This window comes from Zonotrichia albicollis, chromosome 8 (assembly GCF_047830755.1).
Source record: "Zonotrichia albicollis isolate bZonAlb1 chromosome 8, bZonAlb1.hap1, whole genome shotgun sequence".
Classification (NCBI taxonomy): domain Eukaryota; kingdom Metazoa; phylum Chordata; class Aves; order Passeriformes; family Passerellidae; genus Zonotrichia; species Zonotrichia albicollis.
Genome location: NC_133826.1, coordinates 17,201,755 through 17,227,677, shown reverse-complemented (window position 1 = coordinate 17,227,677; position 25,923 = coordinate 17,201,755). Strand labels below are relative to the sequence as shown.

The 25,923-nt window shown below is 38.1% G+C and overlaps 1 protein-coding gene across 6 annotated transcripts in view; it reads left to right on the top strand.

Annotated features, from left to right (window-relative positions):
* The window catches only part of BCAR3 (BCAR3 adaptor protein, NSP family member), a 90,239-nt gene that overhangs the window by 36,560 nt on the left and 27,756 nt on the right, over window positions 1–25,923 (top strand). For all 6 annotated transcript variants that reach the window (XM_014263763.3, XM_005482073.4, XM_026790430.2 and 3 more), the window contains 2 exons: window positions 4,801–5,122; window positions 17,877–17,916. In XM_014263763.3, coding sequence (XP_014119238.2) covers window positions 4,801–5,122; window positions 17,877–17,916 — 362 coding nt within the window. The remainder of the gene's footprint in view (window positions 1–4,800; window positions 5,123–17,876; window positions 17,917–25,923) is intronic.

The window sequence follows — 25,923 nt, the reverse complement described above, 5'->3', positions numbered from 1 at the left end:
GAGACAAGAACATGAAATCCATGTTGCATTTATAATGGCTACAGTTTTGATTGTATTTATTCCTATGTTCACTTTAAAGGCTTTCAAGTCATGCTTTTTCTTTTTCCCTTATTTTCTTATTGCACAAACACAAAAAAAAAAAAAATTCTGAGGAAATTAATCTGCCGTTTTGTCTTGGCCTTGACTTTCTTCACCATTAAGAATGTTCCCTTCATTTTTTTTTTCTGTGCACATCTGCATAGTGCATGCAAATATGCCAAGTAACTTAGCAGGGAGAAGAGAGTAGTGGATCTTCCACTTGTTGAAATTTATTGTTGCTTATTTCAAGGGAAGCTTATTTCAAGGGAGGGAGGAATTTGTGAGGAGATTTGACGTGGCAAAAGTACACAGAGTTTTCACAAAAGTTTACTCCATTTCTTAAATACCTGAGAACACACAGGTGAATATCTTAAACCATGGTCAAGCCCTCTTAGCTTCATAGCCTATATAATGGTAAAGATTGGTGTGTGATAACACTAGGTATCAACTCCAGTGATTCTGATCTATGAAAGAGAATCACTTAAATGCCAGGTCAATAAGACTGTGAGAAAAATGTGGGTCTTTTAATGTCCAAAACTGATTTAGATCTGAGTTTTTAACTCTGAGTTTTGAAATAGCTTGGGAGTTTGATTTGGAATTCTGAAATTGTTTTTCTGTTTGCTTTTATGAGGTTTCCACTAGCATGAGTATATACAGCCTTGGAATGTTTATTATGCCATTCATGCATCTCTGAGGCTGAACTGAAGATTTCCCTTTCTTTCACTTCTCTTCCTCCAATATATTGAAACAGAAAAGTAGAAGCCACTGCCATTAGTTGTATTATCTTGTGCTGTGGAAGGGGCACCTAATCCTATACCTGAGTCACTTTGAATGCACCATCAGAACACCTCCTCAGGCTGTGTGAACATCACAAAGATTTCATGAGAACAAGCTGAGCCAGAAAACTTGGATTTGCACCCCAAAGATGGCACAAGCAGAAGGATATTTAGTGTATTGTTTTAGGGAACTGAAAGTTATTTATTTCATTTTTCGTGTTTATTTTGTTTTGAGCAATGATGTGAAGAAACCAAATCCCAGCTGTTTGGACTTGTCTACCAGATACGTATTTTATTTTATGTCCAGTCTCCTACTGTTATCCTAAATGCCATGTTGATTTGTACTTGCTCACCCTCAGTCATAACAAAAACTCAGAACCTGTCAGAAGTTACCTGGAAGCCTTTCATGCTTTCAACTTCTCTGAAGTCACAATGTGACTCCTAACAATTCTGTTCCCATCTATTCTTCCAAATTACAAACTGAAGGAAGAGAAGTGCCACTTTATGTATAAATACAAATTCATTTGCCATTTTTAACATTACATTGGCACAAGTCCATCTTGTTAACACCTAGTTAGGAGAAATTTGCATGACTTCTGAAGTGTTCTGTTTTGTTAGTTGCTGCATTTTGACAAATAGGAATGTGTACTGTTAGATTTCAGTTCCTTTTGAGACATTGTTCTGTTACAATTTCTACCATTTCTGTTGCTGATTGCATAATGGCCAATGTTCAAGGCACACTGTCTCTTAGGGAGTGAAATTTTCAGGGTTTCTATATCTGGCAAAGTCAAACATTCTTTGAATCATATACTAAAGTATTTGAGACATTCCAGAGTCTTCAGCTGAAGAGGCTTCCACTTTTCAGCATTTATATTCAATAAAAGAAAACTGGATGGATGTTTTGGCAGGAGCTTTTGTTGCCAAGCTGATTGCAAGTTCTCTGTTAATATTTATGAAGAATATATAATACAGCACATGGGCAAACAGATAAACGTGTGGTGGAAGCTAGCAGGCCTGTTGTTCTCAGTTTTGTTTGGGTTTTTTGTTTGGGTTGGTTTTTTATTTGTTTGGGTTTTGTTTTATGACTTTTTTTGTTTGTTTGGGATTTTTTGAGGGGATTTTAAAGAGGTTTTGTAGGGAGGATTGTTGGAAATATTATCGAAGCTGCACACATGCTTGTGACTACATGTATTGCAAGTTCTTGAGTGCAGATATTTTTGTACTAACTGTGGAACTCTACCTTGATTCCTCAAAAAAATAATCAGGTATGAATTTGAGGATTAGGTATTGAATTTGTAAGTCATGTGAGTACTACTAAAAAGAAGCAACTATTAGGTCAACTCTGGGAGTTTGGTTTTGATTCTGAAGGGCATCTTAGAAGTAGGGGTGAAATAGAAAATGCTATACATCAGGGGGTGGTTAATTTGTTGAAAACTCTCAGACTGTTGGGTTGAAACCTGGGTTGCTATAAGAATTACCTTGTGATTGGGTTAGGAGAGTGAATTCTCAGCTTTCTTTGTGGATCCTCAAACATGAAGGGGTTGACAATTTCATGTCACAGTAAGCCTATTGTGGACTCATCATTAAACCAAAGCTTTCTGTGCTTACATTAATTACAGCTTGGGTTTGCCACCTGCTTGCAGGTAATGTGTTCCATTTCAGCACAGCCATGGGAACCTTCCAGGAAAGGCTGAGGAGAACTCTCTCACTGGATAACCTGAACTAAACCAGTTGAAATTCAGGAGTTTGGGGGTGGCCTTTATATAAACCAATAAGAAAGTACAATAATTAAATACAGACTCTCAGCAGGCCTTGAAAGGAGAGCAACACCATTTGTGCCATATGAGCCAGCTAGCTTCCAGTTTTTCAGAGTCCATAAACAGGGTTTCTTGCTTTTCTACAGTGAATACACAAAGTTGAGTTTCAAATGACTCTGTAAATGATAAGAAGCCTTTTCCCCCCAATTGTTAGAGGTAATTTATATCATTCTATTCTAAAGTAATTTATATAATTCTAATAATAAGAAACAAGCTCAGTGAGTTTGCTTTAGCTAGAGAAGGTTGCAGGTTTGTAGTAAGCATTTGCATTTTAAATCTTCGTATCTTTATGCCAGTTCTTTTGCTTAGAACAGTTGTCATGCAAAACTAACTTTACAGCAATTATTGTGAAAATAATTATGTGATATTTTTAGTACTTGCCAAAACTAGCAGAAGCTGTGTCCTTCAACCACATTATAAATTGAGAGATTATTTAGTCTTTCACATCACATCAGTGTGATAATTTATGGCAGAATTTTTGTGAGAATGTATTTTGGTTTCTTTAGGATTTTGTATTTTATTTGGATCTGCATGACAAAAAATGTCAGTTCTTTGCCAACACCTCAAATCTTTTCTGCTCTTTTCATCAAGTGATGTGACCAGAGTCAAACAGATTCCCCCTAGGCAAAAGTGCTATTCCCAGAGACTTTTCTACTGTGGTGCATAGTACCTGTGCTCTGACAGAGGCTTCGCAAATTGAAAAGTAAAAAAAAAAAAAAGTATTGCTAAGTATTTATTGTAGGACTTCCAATACAGGAGAATTGGGAGGGGATTTGTTGTTGAAGTCTGAAAACCTTGTCCAGCTGGTGAATTTCTGCAGTGCAAGTGACAGGAAAAAGCAGAATTTTTACATACTTTGATATCAGCTTTAGCGTTGCTGTTAAAGTTAAGCCTGTTACTATAACCTCTGAGTAGAAGTAACAGTGCAGAAACATTTTGATGGTAGCTGTGATGCTAAGGTGGAGCAGGAGGACTATAGAGGCACCTCTGTTTTCCTTGCAAACCTGTGCATTCCCCAAAACAGGAAGAATTCTTGTGCAGCTGTGAGCTGCTGACTTCCAGGCTGCTGGGCCTTCAGGGTGCTCCTCTTATTTTTCAGTATGGAACTTGACTGAGGTCAGAACAGATTCCCCCTGTCCATAACTGTTCTTTCCAGAAGCACTTCTGCTTTCTGAGTTCATATCAATCTCTGCAGCATCTGTGGCTGTTCCAGTTTCTATGGGCCCCTGGCTGATGAACACCTAGGTTAAATAATACAGGGCTGCTTGCCCTTTAGGTCTGGTGGTGTGTTCCAGGGTGGCTTTTGCAGGCTAATACAACCCCATGGGATAAGGCAGCAGTCTGTCTTCTGCAATACAACACTAATAAACTGAGCACGGGGCAGCATTTTTGGAGGAACAGAACTGTAATTTGTTAATGAGCCCGAAGTGTTGGTCTCACAAAGCTTTTTGCTCACGCTAACAGAAAAACCTGTACTGTATGGCAAGCTGCAGTTGATTGTACCAGAGACTGACAGCTTTGCAAATCTGTGTGTCAACAGCCATTTGAGCTAGCAGGCTGAGCATGCTGAAGAAGAGAATTCCAGTAATCTGCTCCTGCCCTTATCTCTTGGGTAGAGCCGTTTAGTTTACAGCCTGTTAGAAATATGTGACCAGTTATCTGCTAGATTTATTACTTGAGCAAGACTCCTTAGCAACAGGTTTTTCCTCACCGTGTGCCAGCTACTGGGTTAAAAAACATATTCTTCCAAACCAAGCTGTAGTACCCTTTATTTTTTGACAAATATTCTTAAAGCTTTGCTTGTTGTCAGTAATTCAAGTTGATGTCTGAATCTGCAGAGGATGTGAAAAAGCAAAAAAGAGGAACTTGATGGATAAAAATGGGGAATTGCTCATGGCCTGCTTTTGCATGTTTGTCCAGATTGGTTGTTTTTTGGTTTTAACATGTATAAAGTTACATACATGTGTGCTTGGTGTGCATTGGCATCAGCATGACTGGGTCTTGAGGTATCTGCCTCAATGCAAAGCAGAAATTCAGTTTCAGATACCTTTGTTAGTCATGCTACTTAACTTCCTTTAAGGGCTTTGATGATTGATATACAGTAAGCAATCTTGGTTTTGTTTTTCCAGAACCAATAATGATAGCTGCAGGAAAATTTTCAAGTCTTCCCAGAAACGGCCCAGTGAACCACCAGTTCTCATTAGCTTCTTCCATGGATCTTTTGACCTCAAAACCTTCACCAATTGAGCATCGCTCAAACTCCTTCCAAGGCATCTCTATCCATGGCACTCTGCCCAGGAAGAAGAGGGGAACAGTTCCCCCTAGGTCTTGTGATACGTTCAGCCACGTGGGAACGTTGCCTTACACCAGAGCATGGCAGCAGCCACCTTTTGGACAGGACATTATAGAAGAGTATCCTCCAGAGAATGGAAAGAGCAAACTCCATGCCAGGTATGTTGTAAAACCTTAATTTAAATATGTTACTTGTGTAGGGATTATTACATATTCTTCTAGGCCTCTAAAGGCCCAGTCATAGGTACAGCTGTTAACTATAACTAAGTTAGGTTTTCTCCCTAGTATTCAATTTCGGTCTTGATGGAAGACCTAAATAATTTTGAATGACTGTGTCTTGCCTTTGCATGTTTAAAAGGTATAATATTGTGTGTACTATTCCCATGGAGGAAATCTTTTTAAGTTACTGAATTGCTTTGATATGACCCTTTGCATTGTAAGAGAGCAATTTTAAACAAGAAGTCATAACTGTTCAAACTTGGTTTTGATTTGTATTCAATGCAATATGGATGGAGGGGTGAGGAAAAGGAGAGTGGTGTTCCAGCTGCCTCAGATCTTGAGTTACATGTAGGCCTTCTTCATGAAAACTTAGTGGAACCCAATGTACACTGAGCTAATGACAGATTATCCCTGTTTATTATTCCTGCCTGACTTTGTGGTTAACATATGCAAAGTTCTTGGGAAAGACCCATACTCTTTTAGCCATCCTTTCTTTTGGGAACTTATTGTCATCACTGATATTTCATTGCTTACAAAAAGTAATTAATTTTGTAAATGTCCTTTTTTGTTTGTTTTGTTTTGATATTGAGTTCTATAAAATGGGAAAAAAATCACCTACTAACACAAGAAAAATTCAATGTAATGCAATGGATCAGTTAAAGACATAGAAATGAGAGAATGTTTGGTTGCTTGGCTGGTGGAGTTAAAGGCTGAGAAAAGATACCCAAATTTTAAGTTCTGAATTAGGATTTATAGCCTTGCTGTGTCCATCACTACAGTTTTTTTGTTTTCATGTCTTCTGAGTGAAGAAGAGTTCTAATTAGGTAAGGTTGTATGTGTAGAGTGGTTTTCTTATGCTTTTTGCTTGTTCTTTATGGGATCAAGCTTTCTTCTCACCTAAAAAAAGAGACTTTCTTCTCTGTACCCTATTCATTTTAAAAGAAGAAAGTACCTAAGTGGGTGTAGTACTCCTCTGTCACTGATCTGTGAGCTTTTTATTTTTTTTATGAACTAGCTTTTAAACATCTTTTGCTTCTTTTATTTACAAAGAATAAGACCAACTGGTGAGAATAGGAAAATAATAATGAATTGTGTCATTCCCTAATGGAATTCTTCTGATTCTGAAATTTTTCTGATGACTTGGAGAAATTATTTTGTCAATTTTCAATGCAATAAGAATGTGTTCTCTTCTTCATTTGTGAATGTACATCTCTGCTAGTTAGTTCAAGGCGGAAAAAAAGTTTTCTTTGTTGAGTAAGCTGACAAGTTTTAGAGTCTCTTGGAAATAATTAAATGCCCAGAGTTAGAATCAGCTGAGTTCTTGAAAGGTAGTTTTGTTAGCGAAAGAAGAATTCACTCTTGAAAGTGAAAAAATACTCTTTTAAAAGAGAGTTCTCATTTTAGCATATTAAACTAAAGCTGCTTGTATGAATGTTCTTTATTATCTGACATTGATAATTATACCTAAATAAAGCTTAATTGTAATTTTTCCCTTTGACCTAGTCCATGGGTTATCTTCATTTAGCTCTGCCTTGTATTATGGTACCTTTACTTAAAGCAAAATTGTTCAAATTCCCATCTGTTGCTAGAACCAGTAGCTTTTTTTTGGCCTGTGTCATGTGGCTGCCATCAGTAAACCCAAAATTTGCACCCCATTCAGGTGATCATGGTCCTTCATGCGTGGCATTACAGTTCAGCAGACTTGTGCGTGTTCATGCTTTTTCATGAATGCGGCCAAATGTCCCTCGAATAAACAGGACTTAAAAGCAATGCAGAGTTATCCCTGTCACAGTGGGTTTGGGTGTGGTGATAAAGCAGTTATCAAAGGCCTGTTTTGACAACCTGTGCCATTTCAGTTGGATGTCAGCAGTACTCAGGTAGTCTTGGGTTAACCAGTAGTTATCTCTGTGGGTCTGGTACTGGCTCCGATACAAACATACTTGAATGTTATCTCATTGTAGAGATGCAAGGAATTTCTGAGACATTATAAAGAGGATGGAGTAGGGCAAAGACATGCAAATATCCCAGAGCAAAACTAGATTCCAGTATTGATACCATGCTGTCTGTTTCATGGGGCAGTGTGATTGCAAGAGTGCAGAACAAGGGATTGCTTCTTGGACTGTCAGCTGACAGCTCTGGTATTCTCTGTTCCTAAACTCATCACCTCCACGTTCAGCACTAAGTGATGTCCTCAAGTGCCGTATCCAAACGTTTTTTACACACTTTCAGGAATGGCAACTCCACCACTTCTCTAGGCAGTCTTTTACAATGCTTTACAACCCTTCCGGTGGGAAAAAAATTCCTAATAAATGTATTACTAATAATCTAAAGCTCCCTTGGTGCAACTTGAGGCCATCTCCTCTTGTCCTCTCATGCTGACAGTTGTTGCTTTATTGGTAAGCCAAACTACACACCAGGGAAAGAAGAGGAGAGGGGCATGAGGCAAATTCTGAAGATTTTTTTTTTCTCCAGTTGAGGTTTGAATTGAAGTTAGTACTGTTGAAAGATACAAGGATCACAGAATGCTGTGGGAAAGAAATGTATCTTTGATACCCTGCTGTCAAACAGGTTCTAAGGTTGTTTTGTGGGGAGAGGAGTAATGCAAGTGCTGTGATGGGTTCAACATTGTATTGTCAGTGAGTCAGGCTAATAAAGATGTGATCTTCACAATCAGTTAAAAGACAGTGAAGAAGAGAAAAGATACTCCTTTCTCAGTACTGGTAATTCCTCTATTGCCTGCAAATAGCTTGTATTTCTGTTGAAATAAACAGGGTTTGTGACACAATAAAGTGAAATTCAGTTTAGTAAGAGCTCCAGTGTGAAATTCTAAATTGTTAAGAGGTCAGAAATAGGATCTGGGTTTGCACAAAGTTGATGCTGTTGATGGCCATGATGCTTTGAAAGAATTTAATGTCAATTTTAGGATGGACAGTTTAGCACAGCAATAAAATCAAAGCTAGACACAATATTTTAGGAATAAGATTATTAATTTTTTGTGCAGTTTGTAGAGTTACATGCCTTTTCTAAAAGCCCTTAGTATTTCAATAGCCGTAGTGTCCACTTAGAAATTTAGTATTTGAAAGAAAGAAAAATCAGTTAATTTTGCCTTTGCCCTGTATGTGTAGTATAGGACTCTTTAGAATAGAATTTTGGATATTTTGGGAGAAACTGTGTGGCCACACATTTGCATTTAATCACTGTCTTTCCTCTGCTGAGCCTACCCCTAGGAAGTGTTGAAGCACACCATCTGCCAGAAATGATCCCTCTAAGTTTTTGTTCTAATTAAAGCTTTAAAACAAAGTTGACATTAATTCACAATGGCTGTTTCACATTATACAGGACATTTGTGAGTATGTGCTGGTTTAATTTCTGTTTACTAGCTCTCTTTGCAGTAGCCATTTCATTTGCTGGGACTTGTAAGGACAATTTTTTGTTCAAATTCCATTCTTTGTCTATATAGACATTTAAAAAATTGAGTCACTGATAAACAGTAGGGTTGTATTGTTCAAACTGGCTTGGAATCAAAATACTTTGTGCATTTCTCTAAATAATGTAAAATGCCCTGGGTGCTTTGTTTTATCACTATTCATGAGAGGGCCTGACCTACCAACTGGTGAGAATTCAATTTTTTTTCCCCTGTTTTTGAAGCTGTAGTTTTAACTGTGTATGAATTTGAAGTGTTGAGTTGTAACTACAGAGCTATAATTTTAATCTGCTCTTCTTTGCTTCTGTTTTAATTTTCTTTTCTCTAGTCCAGTAAATTCCTGGCTATGCTCTAAGTCCTGATTGTGATTATACTTACAACTCTACTGTTTTTATTTATGTGGCTACCAACAATTCATTTTTGTAGGTAGACAAGGCATAGCAGCTTTTTTTTACACTGCCAAGATATCAAGCATGAATTGTCCATATCAGTTTTTTTGAGATGGTTCAAGCATGTTAAAAAAGAAAGAAATAAATCTGGCAGGTGTGAGGAGCCATGGAAGACAAGATTTTTCTTGGCTTGATTCTTTCACTAAGGAAATGGGCAGACCAGTAGCTCTTAATGTCTTCCAGTGCTCATTGAACCTTATTGCAAAAGATCAAAATGTGGTAAAGCTAAAGTGCATTTTATAGACCGGCCCTAATTATCTACACACAGGTGCAAAGAATTCACTTATTTCGTGTAGTTCTGAAAGTGTGGTGAGTGTGTGTAACTGCGTATTTAGCTCGACTTCAGTCTCTTATTTTGAGTACTGGTCAGCAGAGTGTTTTCCTCTTGTTTTTCTACGTCAGCTGCTTCAGATGAAGTGCTCTCATCTAGCACTGGACTTTGTACTGCTGTAGCAGAGAGTAGAGTAGATTAGTTTATCTGGTCGTTTAGGATGTTCTGTTCTCTTCTGAATTTCTGATCTTCAAGGCTCTGCATGTTTGGCTGGATGATCCTCACATATTTGTCTCATGTAACTCTCAAGGAAAAAATAAAAATATGTTCAATTTTAACCTTGACTAATGCCACTGACATTAACAGGGTAACTTCATCAGCATAAAGCTGAGCAGGCTCACTGTTCTCTAGAGTGCTTGCCCTTGTCCTTGGAGGGCAGAACATTTGGAAGTTGGCAAGGTGTTAGTCTTGTAGTATAAAGCTATGAATGACTAAATTCTGCATTCCCAAAACTGTTCCTGTTCTCTTAGTAGTATTACCACAATAGATCAGGCCTGCTGAAGTCCTTGAACTGACAGTTGAATTATAAAAGAAAAGAGCTGGCATGGCTGTGCTTGGTGAGGAGAACATTATTCAGGAATTTGCTTTGTCCTCGTCAGAATCTGCAGCCTGTTTGCTTCCCCAGATGCTGCAAATTCTGCTTTTCTTTGGATTTGGAGAAAGGGGTGGATCAGATATTTGGACAGCATTTATTTTTTTCTAATTAGTGATTTTGAAAACATGATTTGTTGGATAATTTATTTTGAATTTGTGCTATGTTTTTTATATTAATACTGTATGTACACTTGAATGATTTGGTGCACTTTGAAAATGAAAAATATTTTTTATCAATGTTTTAATATATCAAGTAAAATAAATATTTTGTATGTTTTCTGTGGGGAGTAAAGTGAGTAATACTGGGGGGTTTTTGTTTATGAAATTCAATGTGGTTCTTCAAGAATGAAAATATTTGCAAGATTACCAGGAAGAAGACCAGTGTCTTGGTTCCCTTTTAAATTTTAGGATAAGGTGGGAGGAGTTTTTATAAATGCACAGAATTTTGAAAGTAAAAATAGTTACAGTTTTGGTGTAAGGCCTGAAACTATCTCTTAGTGTGAGTTTTGTTTTTAAAAAAACCTGAACCAAAATGTTTGTGTGGTTGTGTTTCTTTAATAAGAGTAACACAAGTGTGTTGAATTTGGGGCTAGTGAATATCTCATTGACTTCTTCCATGCACACATTTTTCCAATGGAAGAATTCCTTAGATGTTGCCAGTACTTCATGCTTTTTTTCACAGATTTTCCCATTCTCTCTCTTGTTTGTCCTGTTCGCACGTGCACCTGCAGATCTCTGCTGTCTCAGAGGTGGAGCAGAGCTACCCACTAAAGCTGCGAGATGTTTGTGGTAGAAGGAATGCTGTGTTGGATAAGCAGAGAATAGCTACTGTTATCTGCTTACATTCAGTTTCAAATCCTCTTATCCTTTAACTCCAGGGCTTTGTTCTGCTTTAGCTTGTCTACCTTTTCTTTTTAGCCCTTCTGGCCTTGGTTGGGTTCACATTATTCTGTTGTGAAGTTCTACTTCACCCCTTTGTTCCCATTTGATGCTCACATCCTCTTTCTTGGCTTGGTGGACATAGGCCTGCAGAACCAAGCTCCACTTCTAGATTTTTATGGGAATTTTGGAAATCTGTCCATGTGGGATCTTCAGAGAGGGAAATGAGGAAAACAGGATTAAATGTTTCAAAAAGAGAGACCATCTCTCCAGTATTAAGGATGAATTAAACCACAGTCCTTCAGCTTCTGAGCAGAGGAACTGAAGTTCCTTATGGGATGAACACAGTTGTATCGTCATCTGAAATTAATTGTGGGATCATAACCTTATTGTTATTGAACAACTTGCCAGGTAAAGTTGAGCCCAAATCCCTCAAAGCCCCTATCAAAATTTGTCAGTGTTGTTTTTCAAAAACTTCCTGAAAACTTTTTTTTTCTGGCTGTTTATTCTTTGAGCAGAGGGCACTCTATGTGGTGGAAAGTTTCTTGAATTACTCCTTCTGTCACACCCAAAGTTCCTTCCCTGCCTCTGCTGTTTTCTGGTCTCTTTTGTAAGTTTTATGGAGTGTCCTATTCAGTTGTACCAAGGGCTATGTTGCTTCCTCATCCTGCCTCCTGTTCATATGTGAGCATTTGGTTTCATTTCTGTCCCTTTTATGCTCTAAACAGCAGTTAAATGTTACACAGGGGAGCATATTCCTAATGGTGACTTGCCATATCCAATGCAGAGAGGCATCTGATGTGATGAGCTTTCTCAAGTGGGCTGAGGGAACAGGCAGGAAGGACAATTCTTCCTCCCACTATTGTCTTCTTCAGTGCTAAAACCTTGTATTAGTATTCCTATGCTTCAGTCCAAATATACATTCCTGAAAGATCTATTTGCCAGATGGAAAACCATACTTTGTGAAAAAAGTGTACCTAGAGTTAGATGCATTTCAGATTAATAATGAAGACACTGATTCTACTGAACGTTGGTCAGTGGGGTTTTTTTGAATATGCCATATTCATTTAGTAAGTTTATATTGATTTTGAACACCTAAAATTTTGTGGCACTGGATTCAGGATAACTGTACAGCAACTGAAACACTCATTGTAAAGAATTGCCAGCTGAAGATATAAGTCAACAGCACATACATAAAGGCAACAGCACATATATAATCCAGTTTGTAGTTACAGTGTCTGTTTTGGATAAGTAATAGTCTTGCTGCCCAACCATTACTTTCATAGAATAGGTCTTGGGATAAAAGATTTAAGAAGGGCTTTGAAGAACTGAGTTTTGTCTTTGGTAGGCCTAAATGTTAAGGAAAATAGAGGAAAAAGAATGGAGATGGCTAGTCTGAGCTTTTGACCAGGTTGTAGAGTCTGGTGCTGTGTGTGGTGCAGAAAGAGAAATTCTTCTGGAAAAGGTAAAAAAAATGGTGTCGATTTTTCTGCTGCAATAGGTTAACTGGAGCAAGTTAGAGGGATCCAGATTGAAGTGGTAAATGTAAATAGCTGCAACATTATCTCTGCTGGGGCATTCTGAACAAATAGGACTGAGATTTTATTTAATCCAAGGAAAAGTACATTGGATCTCTTCTGGAGTCTTAATTACTGGAGTCCCTGCTGTTCCTGTGTGAGCTTCAGGTCATCACACAGTTAGTCATAGCAGTTTGCACTTGTTTCCACTGGTGTTGGAGTGAGTCATGTCCATGGTTCTGTGCAGCTGGAGGCAGAAGGGCGGAATGCCCTCAGGAATGCAGCAGAAGTGCGTGTGTGAAGCAGAAGCTGCTGGGGGATAAAATCAGTGGATCTTTTGCTCTAGTTTGCAGTACAAATAAAATCAGTCTGTGCTACGTACACTGAAACACGCCATGTCCAGCATGCTCTGACTTGCACCTTCATACTTCAGTAGTGTGCATTTCAAACATCTACAGAGATGGAGAGATTTCGAAGACACAAACTGAAGAAGGCATGTGATCCATCTGGTCATTTTACAGCAGTTCTGTCTGTGTTAGCAGCCATGCAACAGCTTGGTACATTTTCAGGGTCTCAGGCTCCCTTTGAGCCTCTATTGTCTTTACTCAGATTTGGCATTGGCACTATTGGTGTTGGAACTATTGATGTTGGAACTATTGAGAAGATAGTTCTCATTATTTCTCTTTCAATGGGGTAGAAAAGAAAATATCCCCAGGAAAAGTCCCTTTAAAATAAATGGACAAATATATTTTCATATATCAAATATTGGCAATGTGTCCCAATGTTTTTCCCACAGGTACAGCTGTTAAAGTGTGAAGTAGCACAAAGCTGATTCAGGGCTAATCAGTTTCTAACCCTGTAAGAATATTTATGTGGGAGTTGAATGATAGGGAAGATTTGGGCAATTTGATGATACTGTTGTGTCTGCACTGACTGCACTGCACTGAAATTCTGTTAAAGTTATCACAGCTAATTTATAATTGTAGCTGATTTTTCTGTGAGGATGCCAAGGGCCTGGAAAATGCAGATGCTTCATATGGCTTAGTGTGTAAAGGTCTGCAGGATTTTTTATAGCATCAAGAATGAGAGGAGGTCATGTACAATGTTAGAAAGATGGAGGTTTTCATAGAATCAAACAGCTAAAGATTACAGCATGTCTGCTTAAGGATTTTTTATTGAAGCAGTCCTATAGAGAACTGTTGGACAAACTGCAGAGTGAAAAACAGATGATGTCTGAGTTACTGAGATTCTGGCTATTCTCTAGCACTCACTGAACTGAATAATGGGTGTTAGGATTGAACACCAGGATTCAGCTTTTCAGTTCAAGCTTTGATTGTGACTATGTAAGAATTTTATCAAATATTTTAGAAGAGTGACTAGTTACCAGGATGTTAAGGTTCTTTACCCAGTTTTCGTGTTTTGTTGCTCATTGTCTTCAAATCCATGCAGGATTTGAAACTGGCAGTATGACAGTGTTTAGTTTGCCATACCAGAAGTGTGATTCAAGTTGCTTACAGTGATTTTTTTTCCCCTTCATTTTAGCTAGTGACTATTCATGGTGACAACTTCAAAAGGGCCTTTTTTTTTTTAATCTTTAATTCTCCCCACACATTTGGCCATTGTTCAGATATGTTGGGAAGTAGAGAAATAGCGCAGTAACAGCTGAATTCTGTCCCCCTGTCTCATCTCAGTCAGCTCTAGTTATATTTTGAAGGGGTCCTCATACAATGATTATTCCTATTTTCTGGGAAGTTACGTTGTTTCTCATAGTGGTCAAATGTCTCACTACTTGCTTATAGACAGTCAGTGCCAACCAGGATGACACCAAACACTTCATTGTTGCAGCAAATGTTGCTATGGGAAGACAAAGAGGGAAGCAAAAGAGCAACTTCACGTTTTTTGTTTTCTCGCCTTCATCTCTTTCTGGGCTTGCAGAAGCACCACACTTGTTTGCAAGCTCTGTGTATTTTCTTGGCCATAACAGCAAGAAACCCATACACGAAAAAAAAGCACATAAGAATCTTGATAAGAATCTTGAAACTGGAGTGAAAAGAAATTGAGATCATTTCCAAGGACGACCAGGGACAGATTAAAGGGTTGTATGTCTGCAGGATCAGCCAGCAGTGAAAAAGGGGTTGTCAGATGTCAGTCTCTAGAGAGAATGTGTTTCTGGCTAGGAAAAGCCTCAGAATCATGAGGGCTAAGATTCTGGTCAGATATTACTGGAGGGGTGTTTTTGCTTCCACAGATTCCACACAGACCTTGTGTGTGTGGAAGAGGCAACAGAGGATTTACACTACTCAGGAGAATGCCTTAATTGCATGTAGCAAGTCAGGTGCTTTTTTTCTTCTTTTTTGTTCCTATGATTAAAAACATGCTGGAAAGGGATTTTGTTTTGTCATGAAATGAGGTGATAGCAAGAGGTGGCAGCAATAGCAATACCCAAAACAGATGTGGGAGTTTGCTTGCATCCCTCTTATAAATTCCTTTCTGTGGCAGAATGGGTAAAGAGCATGAAGCCAATACTGTGTGTCCTACTGCATACTTACCTCAGCTTGAGGTCTTATGAAAACTTCTCTGTTCCAGGGACATCATTCTGTTATAAATAGGCTTTTTATCTGAGTGGAAGTAGGTCTTATCTGATTATTAGGAAACCAAAATGCATAATAAAATCCAGTAATAATAAAACTGTGAGCCCACAGTTTACACAGGACTGGTTGACTTATGTGCAGACTCTAATACATCCTAAATGTTGTAGGTAAACAGGTGCAAATGAATACAGCTGTAAAGTCAAGCTTTTTATGAAGACAAACATTAGCATTATTTGAAAGGTAATAAAATCTGATGCAGGATAAGAACATATTGTTGAAACCAACCTTCAGTTAAATCGATTCTAAGAGATGGCAGAACCTGCTACTCTCTTTCATCTGATCTGTTAGTCATCTGAAAGTATTAATTTTTTTTCTACAGATCTTCTAATATAATAAATGAGAATGTGGGTTCATAATTTTTTAAGATTCTTTGAGAGGGAAAACAAAAAGAAAAAGCTTACCTTATATTTTTCTTATCTTCATGACGACATAGATGTCCTTCACTGGTAGCCCATGGCATAAAGAAACATCATTGCCAACAGAGAGCTGAGATTCAGGAGTTAGTTTTATTTGGTTACCTTCTAGTTATTTGGGCTAACTGCTTAATCTGGTTTTCTGTATGTAATGTGGTAGTATTGAGGTGAAGTCAGATGACAGGAAAATGCAGTAGTTAGTCTTTACTGTTAGTTACTACACATCAATGAAAGTCACCATTCCTTGAAAATAACTTCAAAAATTTGCACAAAGATGAACAAGGGAAGATGGGGGAGAGAGAGTAGATCAGCTTGGAGACAGGTCTCTGAGATGAACAGTGCTCCAACATAAACATCTTTCTATATGACTCAGGATGAATGGCAGGGTTTTGTACATTTTGTTGTGGGTCTGCTTACCAGATAAAATACTACAGTTCTTGTGCAGATACTTGTTACCCCATCCATTTCCCAAAGCCAAACATTTTCAAAGCACTTCTGTCACATGGATGCTGAAAGGAATGCAGGTCACTACTTTTCTAGTCTCTTCTGGATGTCCTGCTTTATATACCAGTAAATAAACTGTTATGTCTTGAAGCTTTTCTACCTCTTTCCTTTTGCTTTGGATTGATCTGTCCTAAGAACATTTGCCTGGTAGCAGAAGGTGGAAGGCAGCAGTGGAGTCAGTAGGAAGGCTGTTCTGCAGGAGTGCAGACCATAACAAGACGCATTCACTGCCAGAGTAAGCGGGTTTGTTCTTTCAGAGTGTGTTGCATATGCTGTGCTGGTAGACCCCTTGTCCTGAAAGATTCCACAGGCAAGTGAAGAACTAAACTGAAAAGTTTATCAGTAGCATTTGGTACTGGAACAACTTCCCACAGATCATTTGAATGTGAGAAGAAATCAGACGTGCCTAATGACTTTGCTGAACTGATTAAAAATGTTTTTTTTTTTTCCCCAGTCAAATTGAAAAATATTGAGAAGAAAAACATCTCTTCTGTTTCAAAGCTTTCTTTTCTTTTTCCTCTGTGCTTCACCCCTGTGTTCTCTGCTATGCTTGCACATGCTTTATGCTCATACAGTTATCAAGTTGATCCTTCTTTGTATATTGCATAGGAAAAAGTTTCAAATGGTCCAAATTCTACTTCCATTGACTCCAGCTTTTTATTCTTTAAAACATCAGCTGAGAATGCAATTTGACCCTTGATAAATTCTGAGATAATATGAAACAGCAACACATGATACAGCCTGAACAGTTGAGCACCATCATTTTATGGGGAAGGCTCAGTATTCTGGTATTCTGGATTAAAAGCTGTTAGGGAACCAGACTAAAATTTGAGTATCAAATAATAACATTGTTTCAGATCATATGCAGTTACATTCCAAACAACATGGGGAATTCAGAGACTGTTTTCTGCATTGATTCATTCCAGTGTAACCCAAATTCTACATTTTTGAAGCTGCTTATTTGGTTTGTAGTGTTACATCTTTGCAACAGCTACCACCAAAAAGGATCCTGTTTCTAAATTTATAGAGATCTGTTGTCCACGTAGCAAACTTGATTGCTGCAACAAGTGCCTGATTCCTCTCTAATTTTGCACTGTTTTCATTGTGCCTGTTTCATGTTTGTAGTTAAGGGCAGTACCACGTGTGTCATCCCAGCTTCTTAGAAAACATCCAGTCATGTCCTGCAAACTGTATTAATCTGCCAGTTTTCAAATAAAAACAAATGTACAAAATGCTTTGAAATAGAAATAAAAATAAACATGTCTTTTATGGAAAGAGTTGTAACAGTGCAAGGCTCTTCAGTTAGGCTTCAGTGCCCTTTGCCATCTGTCTGTATAGAAAACCTATGATGAGATTTTTATTTTTACATTAGGGCAATGACTTGATTATCTGATGTTCAAATAATTGTGATGCTGAAATTATTATTATTTTGAGAACTTCTTCTTTGTATGTATAGAAAGTGAATGTAGTACTTTCCACTTCCTCTGAGCATTGCCCTCCCAGTGCTATCAGAGGCAGTAGCTTAAATGGAGAGACATAAAAGCAAAGAAATAAATTCAAAATCCATTGAGAGAGCTCTCTTTTAAATTTATTTCAGATACTTTGAGTCGCAAGTAAGTATTCCAGCCATCTGTTGAAATATCAAGATTTCTTTTTTTTCTTAAAATGGTGTAATTAATGTTATTTCTCAGATTAAGTACTATTGGCTCCACTTACATGTCCTTCTAGAAGAAACCAGTGATTTATATATTTGTTAAAAATGAGATAGTGTAGGCTGTAAAGCTTTAACAAGTTTTAACAAGGATTTTAATGTGACCTAGTAGCATATTGCTCATATTAATGCATCTCTTCAGTATGGTGTTATATTTGGACTTACCATTTTTTTGTTTGTTTTTCTCTCTGTCCTTCTCTCCTGGCACCATTTCCTTGCAGAGATCAGAATATTCTGGATCCTACATTGGAATATGTCAAGGTAAGGTACTGTTTCTTACCCTCAAAATATTTTATTTGGTCCATACCCAGCACTGATAGAGCATTTCCAGTTATTTGTAGGTAGATAGTGCAGATGTCTGTCTTTTCATACAGAGAAACTAAATATGAATGTCAAGCTGTTTTCTTACAACTTCAGTGAAATACTTGTTGGCATTGTACTTTGAGTGTAGCTTGCATTTTTACATGGGGCTTCTTTACAGGTACATGGTGACTGCCTAAATTCTTGCTTTGGTTAAAAGAAGATTAAAAGAAGTTGTCTTTTTTGCTTATGGATTTCTGGGGAAGTAAAGAAACGCATCTGAAAATATAATAAAAATCTCAAATTTAGGTTTACAGTTTTAGCACTATACTTACTGAAATTACAGGTAAAAATTCACTTCTGGTCCAAGAAGTGGTTGCCATAGGAGACTGTCAGAACAGCTGATGGATTTCTGCTCTGAACAGGTAGTTCAGTGTTGGGAGGTCCCTGGCCTCAGTCCCAGCCTGAAGTTGGGATATGGTAGAAGAAGAGAAGGTCAAAAGCCTTCTCAAGAGTGCTGTGGAAGAGGGGATGCCAGAGGCAATGAAATAGTGGACATGTTAATTGCTGTATTTAATGTCTCACACTGTGCTGTACTGAGTATGCTGTTACAGTTTTAATAGTGTGACTGAGTGGAAGGCAGAGGTATCATGTGCCAGTTCATCAATATGTGTCTTGTCTTGTTTCAGCAAGTTCTGTATTATAAATGTGGTTTCTGGGTTTTTCAACTTTCCTGGTAGAAGCTTGTCTTGGACTCTTGTCAATAGCAGTGGTGCTAAGCTTAGTTACAAAAGCTTTGATGTTGAGGAGGAAAGCCTGGGGAAAAGAGACTTATAAGGGAGAACACAAGGTTCCCAATCCCTTCTCTTCCCCTTCCTTTTTCAGTTTTTCCCTTCTTATCCCTACCTTTAGTGAACTTCGAGTTTGGATCCTAGTTCAGTGGTTTTATAACAGGAATTCTAGACAAGAAATCTCAAACTACAACTTTGAAAAATATGCAGAAATTGCTTCCTTATAAATATAACTCCCCAAAACATTTTTTGTCTGTAAAAGTCTTGATTGCTATTAAAACTGCTTCTAAAAATGTGTTCTTACACAGAAATCAGTCAATCATAAATAAAGGACATCTCTCATCAATTACCTTTAACTTTTTTTTATCCGCTAACTTTAACTGTAAAAGTTGTGGGTGAATTCATACCAACAGGATCTTGGACTTCCTTTGTTGACTTCAGTTTTAGCAAGCATGTGTTCAATGTTTTCTGTAACTTACTGTATGGTAACTGTTACAAATTTTCCAGATCCCCAAATACATTATGGCGGCAGATATAAACTGCTGAGCCCAAACCTTCTCAAGCTGAAAAAATCGATTTCTGCAGCAATGTTTATACAACCATTGCTATTTGCACAGGTCTCTCTGGTGTATAATCTGTACATATGTAGTTTGAACACGCGGGTGGGCTTTGACAGATGTTGCTTAAGTAGTAAAAAAATACCTTAAAATGAAAAAGGGATAGTAAGAGAAGAGGGAGAAAACAGCAAGAGTGCTTTTGGGAGTCATTTTGCTGGTTCAGGATATGAAAGTTCTGAGTAGCACATTTATATTTTCTAGTGCACAGGAAAATATAGTTAGTGTTGTCTCTCAACAGAGAAGTGTTGATTTACTGAATGAAAACACATATAAACTTGGGTATGAAGCATGTGTGATGTATCACTCATACAAAAAAAACTCACACTGGAACTAATTGTACATGGTAATTGTGACGTCTTGATACACTGATTCTTGTTTCTCTCATGTTGCTATTCAGGCTGGAAAGAGAAGAGAGACTTTGGATTAATTTGCCTTGAAAGAATTACATTATGGTGAAAGTAATACCTGGCACGAATTTAAGTTGTGTTAGGGTAGTTTGGCTGCTGGCAATTCTACCCAAGAGTTGCAGTCCCAGGCAAATTGTACCGTGTCAGAGCCCTGAGGGCACTGATTGTTCTCAGGTGTCCTGGCCAGCCTCACTTGAGATTTCACCCACACCCACTTTATCAGGCTGCACAGTCATACCTACTCTTCTTCAAGACAAACAGCTAGTTTTAAACTAGCTGGATTTAAAAAGCAGTTTTACAGAAAGACCTGAGCTCAGACCAGTGTGCTGGTTTTGGTTGTGTACTGCTTCGCAGTGAGGACATCATCATCTCTGTAGTGACTACAAGCAAATAGACTGATGGTAAACTTCAGAGCTGAGTGTAGCGCTTTGCTTTTTAACAAACCTTTCCTTGCTGAAATCTGGTGACTGAAAGTAGTATAAATAAGTCCTTGTATTCAGAAATACTCTGAACAGAGGAAAGGCAAAATAAATTGTTTTTTTCTGCTGTTTTATTCTGTTCAAGATGCAGGACAGAAAATACTGATCATAATTTTTTTAAGAGAATGTTCTCTATAGATGAACTGTGGTTTCTAATTCTTTAAATTACATTGCTCACAAGTTGGAGTTTACTACGTCTTGAATATTGATGTATTAGTTCATTCAAGATATAAAGAGAGCTAATTATGCAAAAGCAGGTTCTAAGGGGGGATGAAAAATGTACTGATTTGCTGGAGTCTGAGTATACTGAAGTGTCCATATGGCTTCAACTCTTCCTTTGTATTCACAGTGCTGCTGAAACCATGGTCACAGTTAAATGGCTCTTTCAAAAAAACCCTTTTATGGTAGAAGTGAAAACAGGCCAGACTGCTTTGAGTCAGGCTGCTACCCAATTCATGAAAGAGATTCAGGGACACAATAGCACGTTGTACATTCTGTGAGATTTTTACAAGTTTTATGAACCAAATAATAGATCCATTGGTAGCCTCTGCAGGTTCTTCCCACACCCTGAGTCTGCACATCCACAGAACAGATTCCTGCAGTAAGGGAGAAATAATCAAGTGCTGGCAGATTAGTGTGTGTCAGAGAGCTTTTTGTGAGTCATTTTGATCCAATTCATGTGAACCAAAGATAGCTTTCTGTCCCATTCCTATTCACTAGAAATACTTCAGGATCTTTTTATAGAAAGCTGTGCTGTAATCATTGAAGCTGTATCAGGATGAAAAGAAAAAAAGAGATTTCTCTCTTCCTATGAGGGAAACTTTTCAAGCATTTCCTTTGGAAATAGTGCTTAATAATTACAGAAATACATATCAGCAGTGAGTTGATAAATATTACTATGGCCTGAAATTTTGGAGTTATATTTTATTCCATTAGTGGAGAATGTGCAAAATTTATGACCATCTGCTCAGCGTGGTCATGAGGGAAGTTTATATTTAGATTCAGACTGGAAAGAACTGTTGCTGGTTTAAGGAAGTTCCAGCTGCAGAAAAAGAGTGTCTTGTGGACTTCTGTTGAAGGATTCTTGCTTGTCTCAGCCCCACATTTTCCCCCTATTTTTACTCTTCCTTGGTTTTGTTAGAAAACAAACTGTGATAGAAATCACTGTCATTCATCATGGATTTTGGTTAGTGCAACTGAAAATAAAATTCTGATGACATTCCCGTGTGTTATCATTATCTCTAGCTTTGCAAATTAGGACAGTATTTTGTGGATTTAATCCAACTTCAGGGAATTTATATCAAGCTATGAGATTTATTGATGAAGTTTGTATAGTTAATTGCACAAATTCATAATATTGTGGATGCCAATCCAATATAGGCATGGGTGTTTGACTCTCACGATTTTACTCACTGAAGATACTATGGTAAGAGTGTGATCAAAAGTAAAGTTTATATGTGTGTATGTAAGTTTAGGAAAAAATCTGTGTCAGCATGACAAGTAGCCACAGTTTGGGAAATAATTTTTCCTCATGACATGAAATTTCCTTGCAAGCAGCCTTGTTTTAGACATGGAAATATATCAGAGAAATCCCCACCTCAGTGGAGCCCTTGCCAAGTGCAGTGCATTGCTCTCTGCTGTGTGCCACATCCTGCAGAGACTTGCCTGCCACGATGCGAGCTGGGGCTTGTGAGCACAGCGCTTGTTGGGTTTCTGCCTTGGCTGACGGCATTAAGTAACAGAGCTGGAGGAATGCCTGCACTAAGGCACCACATGATCAGGAGGTTCTTTTTGAGTCTCTAGGGTGGTTGAAGGACTTGTTTTCCACACATTTTGCAACTGCAGCAAGGACAGCAGTATCACAGAAGGTGCAGTTATCAGATGGAATGTGGTTTTTTGAGGAGAGAAGCAGTATGCCCATGTGGCCAGCTTGGACTTTTTACACATCTCTGTCACTACGGATTTGTCATCTGACTCAAAGATCATCAGTGATGTCAGTAAGGCTTCAGACAGACACATTTCCTCTCTTTTTTATGTTTCTCTGCATAGCAGAAACAGAAGCTTCACAAACACTCCACAGCAGTTACTTCTTGTATGTAAGCTGTGTGATTCAGACATAAAAGATTCTGTTAGAGCCAATCTAATAGTAAATGCATGTAATCTTCGGCCTCGATGAAACCTTCGGTTTGATTTTTGAAGGGTGGTTGCTGGTTGTGCACTGCCCTCTGCTGGAAAAGAAACACTTGACTGGATATTTTTAATCGAGTCATGCTTTTTCAAATCACATTTCATAATAATTTATTTGTAACTCTCGTAGGAACCTGACTGTTGGAAGTTGGTTGCTTTTTCTCAAGAGGCACAGAATCAGAAGGGGGGTGGATTTTTCCCCTGCTCCCTGTCATTAAGTTATAGAAGTCCTCCCCTAGAGGGAAGTTGACAATTTTTTTTTTTTTTTTGTCAGGGTGCCCCTCAGATTGTCAGAATAGATGTTCTGAGGGCACGTATTTCTTTAAGTATGTATGATAATTGTTCCTAAAACAATTTCATCAGCCCAGGAAAAAAAATTTAAAAACGACTTAAGGAGTTATATATATTGTTGAAATTCAGAAGCTCTAAAGTATTTAATTATCCTGAAATCATGGTGGGAATCTTGCCCTGTTCATTTGGAGTTTATCTTATTTGAGATAATGCAGTTATTCATAATTAGTGATGTAATATAACACCCAAGTTTCAGTATTTTCTCATGTTGAATTTTGTTTGACCAACAGGCTGGTCTCTGAAAATAAGGTTGAGTCAGCAGTTCTGTAATGTGTTGGCTGCAAAGTGATGAATAAAATGTAAGCTGTGCTTCCAGTAAATTATGCAGGAAGTATGATTCTGCAGCTCTGCAAGACAATGCACTTTCAGTCTACTGTCCTCGTTCATGTTTTCCTAGAGCAGTGAACCCCAAATTGGCCTGTTCTGTTAGGAGCTATTTGCTCTTTCCCAGCCCTCAGCTCCTGAATGGCTTGGCTAGCTCTAAGATCTGGGTTTTTCTGTGGTTGGTGGGGTTTGTGGGTTCTCTTGGTTGGTTGAGGTTTTAGGGTTTTGTGGATCAGGGGTTAGTGGAGGGAAGTTAGTGTACTGTGAGATGAAATTATTTTTTTTTTGTGAATGATAATCCTTATATTAATTGAGCCAAGGGGATCGTGGCTTTCTAATTATTCTGGCCTTCATTACGAAGTCTTTTAGCAGTACCTTCCCCTTTCATGATGCTAAAATGGAGTTTAGAGTATTTTGCTTATGGGAGCATCTTCTGTAATGCTGAGGGTGCTTTAGTAAATATGAAATGCTGATAATTCTTAGAGCAGCAAGCATCTTTGTGCATGTTAATGGTTAATCTTACATGTTATCTTACCATGGATTTGACCCAGTTAATGTCTGTATTCTACTTCTGGTATTACTCATTAACTCTCAAGTGATGTCTGGTCTAGAGTCCTCAAAAACCGCTACATGTGCTGATATTTGAGTTGAAAATTATAAAGTTACTTTGCTCTAATTTCCTTGGCACCAATAGTAACACTGGTGGCAGTAGCTATGTAGTTGAACTTCTCAATACCTTTGTTAGAGGATCAGTGACTACTCTCAGGTCTTATTTACAAATGAGAAACATAAGCTGGAAAAGTCTGAATCTGAAGCACCAGATAGAAGTCCTGGGGTACAAAAAACTGGTCTTATTTTATCTCTAGTGATCTTGTGAAACTTGTTTTTTAACTAATTACTTGTTTTCTCCACAGTATTAATCCCAGTGGCTCTCAAATGCTGAGTTATCACAGAATGGTTTGGGTTAGCAGGGACCTCAGACCTGTTTAGTTACAATCCCCTGCCTTGTGCAGGGGCACCTTTCACTAGACCAGATTTCTCAGGGCCCCATCCACCCTGGCCTTTTGATAATATTCCCAAGTCAAAATGTCCATGTCACCAAAAGCAAATGTGGGTATGTGGTGATGTGCATTTATTTTCCAAAGAAATAGGAGAAAAAAGGGGGCTGGTTTATAGCTTTCATCTTTTTGAAGATGGACTAATAGCAAAAGCTATCAGCTGTTTATATTTAACTCCATGCAAACCTTACTGTTGATTTTTCACTATCTGTAAGCTCATGAGCCACAAGGGGGAGTGAGAAGATAATGTGTGGAAAGCAGATGATGATGAATTTTGTTCATTAAGCATTTTGGATCTCTTACTGATAAAACCTAGAGAGGTAAAGCTCCTCATCTCTCAGAGCTGTGTTTACAGATAATAATTAGAATAAGGCTGGTCCATTGTGTGTGTCTGTCTCGCCCGGTTTTGGAGACACACTGAGATACAGTTTAGCCTGCAGAGAGGGCAGCAGGAGGAGCATTGGAGGGTTGCCGTTGGGATGTCATCTACTGCTGTGTGCTGGCAAAGGAGCAGGTTGGGCTGACATTTTTGTATGTTGGATATTTGTAGAAAATAAACATCTACACAAATAATGGAGCATAATGTTATGTTGCTTGTCTAGAATACCTAGAGGTCATTTACCTCCATGTCCTCAAATCCTTTTGTTAGTAAAACATGGAATGATTTTTGAAAAGCCAAGCTCTGACAGAGCCCAAGTGACTTGTAACTTTTCTTTCTGAGTGCTGCACATCCAAAATATACATCCTCTATATAAAAGGGAAGTATTTTAGGCTATTCAGGAATTTTAGATAATTAGCTGATATTTTAAAGTGTCTGCTTACCCTGGAGAAGTAACACATTTTTTTCATCTTTCCATTATACTTAGAATTGGTTTAAATTTCACACAAACAAGCACTTTACTCTGACAGGACTGGGGAGACTTTCAAATAAAGAAGTCTGAAGTTAACAGTTGTCTTAATGCCTTATTTTTATATGCAAGACAGCTCTGGTATGCTGGCCAGCAAAGCTAGTTAGGCTAATGACAGCTAAGTCAGCAGGAGAGAGAAGAAGGTATTACCCATAAACTGTGAAGTAATTCTGAAAGAAAAGGAAATTCATGTATTTTCATAATTTTTTTTCCCCAGTCCAAGGAACAAATTGAAGGAATAATAGATGGGATATTATAAAATTATTTCATGTTTGTACGTGGGTTGGCAGACAGTAGGTGGAGCTCCAGAATACGTATGCTAGTTTTTGGTAGGCTCAATTAAACCTGCTGGTGGATTCATCATAGGGAACTGCCTAGCAGGAAAGACAGACTTACTGCCAGATTACTTTGAAAAAATTTGATCTTTCATTACTAAAACATATGAATCTCAAAGGCATTTGGATGTCTTAAAATGCAAATTAAGACCTAGTAGGAAGCTCATAAGCAGGTTGGGCATTTATTTCTTGTACCTGCAGACCTGGGTTTTTATACAAGGCAGATTTTCAAAGAGATTTATTCAAACAGCAATATAAACTAAATAGATGCAAATTCTGTTTTCTCACTATTCCTGTACAACTGCAGCTTATTTCTGAGACTGCCTCACGGAACCACAATAGAAAGGAGGAAGAAATTAAGCTGACCTCTCCCACACCACACCTTGCAATGCAAACAAGGGTAATTACAGCTGCAGCTCTATCTGTTGGTTTATGATCAGAAGCTGCACCAACAGCAGCATGCAGGAAGTGAGGTTATCTCAGAGAATATGGAAGGGTCAGTTCTGTTAAG